Source organism: Geospiza fortis, unplaced genomic scaffold (assembly GCF_000277835.1).
Source record: "Geospiza fortis unplaced genomic scaffold, GeoFor_1.0 scaffold647, whole genome shotgun sequence".
Classification (NCBI taxonomy): domain Eukaryota; kingdom Metazoa; phylum Chordata; class Aves; order Passeriformes; family Thraupidae; genus Geospiza; species Geospiza fortis.
Window position 1 is genome coordinate 7,902 of NW_005054886.1, and position 7,677 is coordinate 15,578.

Here is a 7,677-nt window from a genome sequence, read left to right on the forward strand (position 1 = left end):
GGAGACATTTGGGCCAGGGCTGGGGACATTTGGGGGTCCTGGCACATTCCCTGGCTGTAAAAGGGGATTTTTAATGGGGGATTTTAGGGGAGGATTTTAATGGGATTTTTAAGGGGGATTTTTAAAGGGGAATTTTAATGGGGGAGGATTTTAAAGGGGGAATTTAAGGGGGGGATTTTACGAGCGGCCCCAGGAGCCGGCCCTTTATGGAGCCTCATTAGGGGCTGCAGCTATGCCGGGAATGTCCCCGGCTAATTAGGGCCGAGGGGACAGGGAGGTGTCACTGAGGGGGGCACACGGTGGGCAGTGACCCCCCGGTGTCCGAGCAGGGACTGGACACAAGGCCTGGACACGAGGACGCGGCTCCAGCGGGCCCTGCCAGGTTGGTGGCCCCGTGGCCGCTGGTCACGTCCCCTCTGTCCAGCCTGGCAACGTCCCCACTGTCCCCTCTGGCTGGATCCTCCAGGACACACCTGAGGCCTCCCCAGCCCCTTCCCACACAGCTGTGGTCACCTCTGAGTGACCAGAGTGACCACTGTCCTTGTCCCCAGAGTGAGCACAGTCACTGTCCCTGTCCTGTCCCCCTGCAGCCCAGCCTGGGGGGCACTGGGGGCACTGGGGGGGTTTTGGTTTTCGTTTCTCCACTCCGAGCACTTGAACGAGCACTCGCTTTTGTTCTGTTCCCCCGTTCCCATTCCCAGCCCTGTTCCCATTCTCTTCCCCGTTCCCATCCCCTTTTCCCATTCCCATTCCCCTTTCCCTGTTCCCCCTTCCCCATTCCTGTGCTCCATTTTCCTTTCCCCGTTCCCCTTTTCCCATTCCAGTTCACATGCCCTGTTCCCCTTTTCCTGTTCCTGTGCCCCTTTTTCCCGTTCTCTTTTTCCCATTCCCTTTCCCCTTCTCCCATTCCTTTTCCTGTTCCCTTTCCCCATTCCCTTTTTGCCTTTCCCCATTCCCCTTTCCCATCCCTGTTCCCTTTCCCCTTTCCCCTTTCCCCTTTCCCCACTCCCAATCCCCATTCCCCTTTCCCCTTTCCCCATTCCCATTTCCATTTTCCCTTTCCCCTTTTCCCATTCCCATCCCTGTTCCCTTTCCCCTTTTCCCATTCCCCATTCCCCATTCCCATTTCCATTTTCCCTTTCCCCTTTTCCCATTCCCATCCCTGTTCCCTTTCCCCTTTTCCCATTCCCCACTCCCCATTCCCCTTTCCCCTTTTCCTCATTCCCATTCCCCTTTCCCTTTTCCCCATTCCCATTCCCCTTTTCCCCATTCCCATTCCCCTTTCCCCATTCCCATTCCCCTTTCCCCATTCCCATTCCCCATTCCCATTCCCCATTCCCCTTTTCTCCATTCCCATTCCCCTTTTCCCCATTCCCATTCCCATTCCCATTTTCCCGGTTCCCCATTCCCGGCCCCGCTCCCCCTGACCTAATTCGGAGCCCCCGGGGCCACAAATGAGGCCCGGGGACATCCGGGGCCACCCACGGCGACAGCGGCTCCCGAGGCCGCAGCGACATCGGCGCTAATGAACGCAATTAACGCAATTAACGCCGGGAACGCGGCCGCGGCGCTTGGCCGCGCTCCACCCGCCTGGCCCGGGGCCACCGAGCACGGAGGGGACAGAAAGGGGACAGGGATTCCTGGAAAACCTCGGGAAAACCGGGATTGAACACCAGGAATTCCTGGAAAAGCTCGGGAAAACCTGGATTTAACACCGGGAATTCCTGAGAAATCTCAAGAAAATCTGGATTTGACACCAGGAATTCCTGAAAAAAAAAATCTCAGGAAAACCTGAATTTAACAGCAGGGATTCCTGGAAAACCACAGGAAAAATCGGATTTAACACCAGGAATTCCTGAGAACATCTCAGGAAAATCTGGGTAACAGCAGGAAAACCCCAGGAATTCCTAGAAAATCCCAGGAAAACCTTAAGAAAACCTGGATTTTAAGCCCAGCAATTCCTGGAAAACCTCAGGAATACTCCAGGAATTGGAGGGAATTCCCACGGTTCCAAGCCTGCATGCAAACCCCTGAAAAAAAAGGGGGATTTCCTTGGAAAAGGGAAGTTTTTTATTGGGAAATGTGGGATGAGGGGCAGCGCCCGACCCTTCCGAGGGAAAATCCGGGGAAATAGAAAAAACCGGGAATATAAAATCTGGGAAAAAGCGGGAAAAAACTGGGAAAACCCAGGGAAAATGGAGGATTTTGGGGATGGGAAGGAGCATCTTGGGAATTTCTGAGGTTCCCGAGGATGGAAAAGGAGAATTGCCAAAAAAATAGAATCTCTTGGGCTGGGAATGGCCCCGGAATTCCGGGAGTGGCCCCGGCCCTGCTGCTCCCACGGCTCCGGGATGAGATTCCCGAAATTCCAAATCCTGGGAGCTCAAGTCTTCAACAGGGGAAGGGTTCAGGCAAGGCCCACCTGGAAATCCAAGAAATCCCTGGAATTTTTGCTTGGATTCCACGGGAAACTCCCAAAAATCCCACGGGATTGGGATGCCATGATTCCCAGGGGAGCTGCTCCATGAATCCCCCCAAAATCCCCTGGAAAAACAGCCCCAAATCCATGGAAAAAACAGCCCCAAATCCATGGAAAACACCCCCCAAATCCATGGAAAATGAGCCCCAAATCCATGGAAAAAACAGCCCCAAATTCCTGGGAAATGAGCCCCAAATCCATGGAAAACACCCCCCAAATCCATGGAAAATGAGCCCCAAATCCATGGAAAAAACAGCCCCAAATCCATGGAAAATGAGCCCCAAATCCCTGGAAAATGAGCCCCAAATCCCTGGAAAAACAGCCCCAAATTCCTGGGAAATGAGCCCCAAATCCATGGAAAAACACCCCCCAAATCCCCTGGAAAAAAAGCCTCAAGTTCCTGGGAAAACAGCCACAAATCCCTGGAAAAAGAACCCCAAAATCCCTGGAAAAGAACAACCCCAAAATCCTGAAAAACCACCCCAAATCCATGGAAAACCCCAACATTTTGGGAATTGTGCCCAGGATTTGGGAATTCCCTCCCTCCCAAGCCCAGCTTCTCCTTTTCCTTTTCATTTTTTTTTTTTTTTTTGGAAAAATTCAAAAACTGAGGAGTAAAATCCTCCAAGGGAAGGGGAATTCCCTGGGTGGAGGGCTGGAAATTCCATGGAAAATTGGGAATGAGGGAAAAGGGAATCCTGACCTGAGGAGAGGCCGGAGCAGCTCAGACAATCCCGAACCTTTCTGCCCTTTTCCGCTTCTTTGCCTGGATTTGGGAAGGGCCAAAAAGAGGGAAAATTCCAGAAATCCATGGGGAAAATCCCAGTAAAGAGAGAGAGAGAGGAAGGGGGTGGGAATGGGGAAATTCCTGATCCCAAAGGGTGGGAAAACCCCGGGATTTGGGGGGGGTTTCCTGAGGAAAAATTGTCCAAAACACAGAGAATTCCAAAGCCTGAATTCCTGGGAAAAAGACCCCAAAATTCCTGGGAAAATGACCCCAAATTCCAGGAAAAAACCAGCCCCAAATCCCTGGGAAAAAGGCCCCCAAATCCCTGGAAAAGCAGCACTGGAATCCCTGGGAAATTGTCCCCAAATCCCTGTGAGAAGAGTCCCAAAATCTCAGGGAAAATGTCCCCAAATCCACGGAGAAACTCCCTAAATCCATAGAAGATGTCCCCTAAATCCATGGAAAACCCCCCAAAATCCCTGGATTCCTCAAGGGTTGGGAAGTGGGAGGTGGTTTTGGGATGAGCCCAGGGATCCCAGGAATTCTGGCTCCAAGTCCTGGGAATTTCTGGCTCCAAATCCTGGGAATTTCTGGCTCCAAATCCTGGGAATTCCCAGCCCCAAATCCCGGGAATTTCTGACTCCAAATCCCGGGAATTTCTGGCCCCAAATCTCGGGAATTCCCCAGCCCCAAATCTCGGGAATTCCCACCCCAAATCCCAGGAATTCCCGGCCCCAAATCCCAGGAATTCCCAGCCCCACCTCGGAATCCTCAGCGGTGCCGGCCCCGGTGACGATCCCGAACCTTTCCTTCCTCTTCTTCAGCTTCTCATCCTCCTCGCTCTGGGAATGGGGTTGGGAATGTTGGGAATGGATCCCTGGGACCCCTCCCAATCCCATTCCAGGGCAGGGAAACATTCCTGTTATCCCTGGGTGACCCAATTCCCAAAAAACCCCAATTCCCAAAACCTCAATTCCTAAAAAACTCCCGTTCAAAAAAAAAAATCCCAATTAAAAAAAACCTGATCCCCAAAAACCTCAATCCCCAAAAAACCCCAAAATTCCCCCCCAAAAAACCCCAATTCCCCAAAAAACCCCAATTCCCAAACCCCAATATTCCCAAAAACCCCAATTCCCAAAAATCCTAACTCCCAAAAACCCCAGCTCCCAAAAACCCCAGCTCCCAAAAACCCCCAAATTCCCCAAACCCCAAAAAACCCAATTCCCAAAAAACCCAACCCAGGGAAGGAAAATTTGGAATTTTGGGATAATCCCGGGGTGGGGAGAGCACCCTGGCATTCCCAGAATTCCCAAAATTCCTGGAATTCCCAAATCTCACCTTCTTGGAAAGGGAGGAGACGTTGAGGCCGAACCTCTGGGCTCTTTCCTTGAGCTTTTCCAGATTTATCTGGGAAAAGGAGATTTGGGATTTGGGATCCCCGGCGCTTCCAAAGGGGGAAATTCCGGAATAAAAATTCCCAAAATTCCTCAGCTCTGGGAGCTTTTCCAGAGGGGCTGATCCTGGAAAAACTCCAGGGGTTTTTTGGGGAATTGCAACCCAAAATTTCAGCTGGGATCTCAAAATTCCCATTGGAATTCCCCAAATTCCACTTGAATTCCCCAAAATTCCACCCAAATTCCCAAAATTCCATGGGAATCCCAGATTTCCTCACCGTGGGTTTGGAGTCTGCCGAGAGCCCTGGGAAAAGGAGGAAAATTCCAGTCAGGAATTGGCCAAAATTCTTGGATTTCAGCCCAGAACTGGGAATTCCAGGAAAATCCCAACCCTGCATTTTTTGGGATGAAAAATCCCAGGAAAATTTGGTATCATTTGAGGTCTTTTCCCACCAAATCCTGAAATTCCTGCTCCCAAAAATGTGGGAAAAAGGGAATTTGCAATCCCAGGGAATTCCCAGAATTCCAGGAATTCCCTCTGCTCACCTTTTGTGGGAATTGTGGCCAAGCCGAACCTGTGGGAATGAAAAGAAAAGGGAATTAGGGCTGGGATTTTGGGAATTAGGGCCAAAATTCCTACAAATTCCCTTTCCCCAGAGTTCCCTGATCCCAGAGATGAAAAACCCTCTAAGAATTCCAGCCCAGGCACGAATTTTTTTCCAAAATCCCACAAAATTCCCCCAAAAAATCCTACAAAATTCCCACAAATCCCTTTTTCCAGAGTTCCCTGATCCCAAGGATTTGGAATCCTCTGGGGATTCCAGTCCAGTCCCATCTCCCCAGACAGGGATCCCATTCCAAATTCCTGGGATTCCACCCAGAATTCCCAAATTTCGCCCCAAAATTCCCAAATTTCCCCCCAAAATTCCCAAATTTCCGTGCTCACCGTGCTGCCCTCGCTGCCTTTTTGCTCTCCAGGCTGACGGGGACGTTGAACCTCTCGGCCCTTTTCTGCATCCTCTGGGAAATGGGAAAAATAAAAAGGGAATTCTGGGAATTCACAGCGAGAAAATTGGGATTTTCCAGCAAAAATTTAAGATTTTTCTGGGGAAAATTGGGATTCTCCAGCAAAAAAAATTGGGATTTTCCAGGGGATTTTACCTCCATCTGGGAGATTTCCGAAGAGATTTTCACCACTTTCTTCTCCTGGATCCTGGAAAAAGTTTGGGGAAAAGGTGAGGATGCTCCAGAGGCTGCTCCAGGAGGGATTTGGGATTCCCAAAATTTCCCTGATCCCCCTTTCCCAGCCCCTCATTCCCGGGTTTTCCTGGGAATTCTCCTCACACGTCGGGCGACTTCACCGGCGCCTCCTCCACCTTCACCGGCGGCTCCGGCGCCTTGGGCTCCTCCTCCTGCAAACCCATGGAAAACATGGAAAATCCATGGGAAATCCATGGAAAACATGGAAAATCCATGGGAAACCCATGGGAAATATGGAAAATCCATGGGAAACCCATGGAAAATCCATGGGAAATCCATGGGAAATGCAAAGTAAATCCATAACATCCATGGAAAACCCCTGGAAAACCCATGGGAAACCCATAAAACCCAAGGGAAATCCATGGGAAATATGGAAAATCCACGGGAAATCCATAAAATCAGTGAGAAATCCATGGGAGATTCAAGGAAGATTCGTAAAATCCATAGGAAATCCATTAAAAAACCTATAAAATCCATGGGAAATCCACACGGGGAATCCATGGAAAATCCATGAGAAATCCACAGGAAATCCAAAACACCCATGGGAAATCCATGGGAAATATGGAACATCCATGGAAAATCCAAAAAACCCATGGGAAATCCATGGAAAATATAGAAAATCCATAGAAAACCCATTGACAATCCATGGGAAGCCCATGGGAAATATGAAAAATCCATGAAAAATCCAGGGGACATCCAGAAAATCCATGGGAAACCCATGGGAGATCTGTAAAACCCATGGGAAACCCATAAAACCCATGGGTAATATGGAAAATCCATGGGAAATCCATAAAATCAGTGAGAAATCCATGGGAAATTTGAGGAAGATTCCTAAAATCCATGGAAAATCCATAGAAAATCCATAAAAAACCCATAAAGTCCATGGGAAATCCACATGGGAAATCCATGGGAAACCCATGGGAAATTTGGGAAATCCATGGGAAATATGGAAAATCCATGGGAAACCCATGGGAAATCCATGGGAAATATGGAAAATCCATGGGAAACCCACAGGAAATATGGAAAATCCACGAAAAATCCAGAGGACATCCAGAAAATCCACGGGAAACCCATAGGAGATCCGTAAAATCCATGGGAAATCCATAAAACCCATGGGAAATGCATAAAATTCATAAAACCCTTGGGAAAACCAGAAAGTCCATAGGAAACCCATGGCAAACCCATAAAATCCATGGGAAATCCATAGAAAACCCATGGAAATCTATGGGAAATCCATGGGAAATCCATGGGAAATCCATGGGAAAGCTGGAGCATCCCAGGCACCAAACCGAAGGGATTTAATCCCAAAAAAAGATGAGGAAACGGGGAAATGATTGAAATTCTGGCACGCTGCCTCATTCCCCCCCCAAACCCCCCCCCCGGAAAATTGGGATGACCCCCAAAAATCCTCACCTCAATCTCCTCTCCCAGCACGTCCTCCTCGTTGGGCTCCTCCTCAGCTGGAAAAAAAGGAAATCAGGGAAAGATCAGAATGGTAAAATTCTTTGCGAATCGCAGGAAAACGAGGATTTTTCTTGGGGGGAAATGGGGTGGAAATTGCAGCTGGGAATGCCGTGGGGTTGGGATTTTGGGGAGCGCCCACCGTGCTCCTCCAGGTAGGCCTGGAGCCGGTGGATCAGGTCCTGCTTGTTGCCTTTGGCTTCCAGCCCCCGCGCCAGGCACTCCTGCTTCAGCTCGGCCAGCTGCGGATGGACGGGGGGGATCCCTCAGGACCCCCACACAGGGACCCCCCAGACCCTCAGAGCCCCCTCAGGATCCTCTCAGGGGCCCTCAGACTCCGCCCAGACCCTCAGATA

The 7,677-nt window shown here is 50.0% G+C and overlaps 1 protein-coding gene across 1 annotated transcript in view; it reads right to left on the reverse strand.

Annotated features, from left to right (window-relative positions):
* Positions 1–2,047: 2,047 nt before the first annotated feature.
* The window catches only part of SARNP (SAP domain containing ribonucleoprotein), a 7,300-nt gene continuing 1,670 nt past the window's right edge, over positions 2,048–7,677 (reverse strand). Inside the window, exons 2-12 of the mRNA XM_031065574.1 lie at positions 7,464–7,586; positions 7,274–7,320; positions 5,945–6,012; positions 5,762–5,813; positions 5,547–5,620; positions 5,147–5,175; positions 4,879–4,904; positions 4,545–4,613; positions 3,968–4,048; positions 3,183–3,245; positions 2,048–2,422 (exon numbers count right to left, since the gene is read on the reverse strand). Of these exons, the coding sequence (XP_030921434.1) occupies positions 3,204–3,245; positions 3,968–4,048; positions 4,545–4,613; positions 4,879–4,904; positions 5,147–5,175; positions 5,547–5,620; positions 5,762–5,813; positions 5,945–6,012; positions 7,274–7,320; positions 7,464–7,586 (611 nt within the window). The 3' untranslated portion in view covers positions 2,048–2,422; positions 3,183–3,203. The remainder of the gene's footprint in view (positions 2,423–3,182; positions 3,246–3,967; positions 4,049–4,544; positions 4,614–4,878; positions 4,905–5,146; positions 5,176–5,546; positions 5,621–5,761; positions 5,814–5,944; positions 6,013–7,273; positions 7,321–7,463; positions 7,587–7,677) is intronic.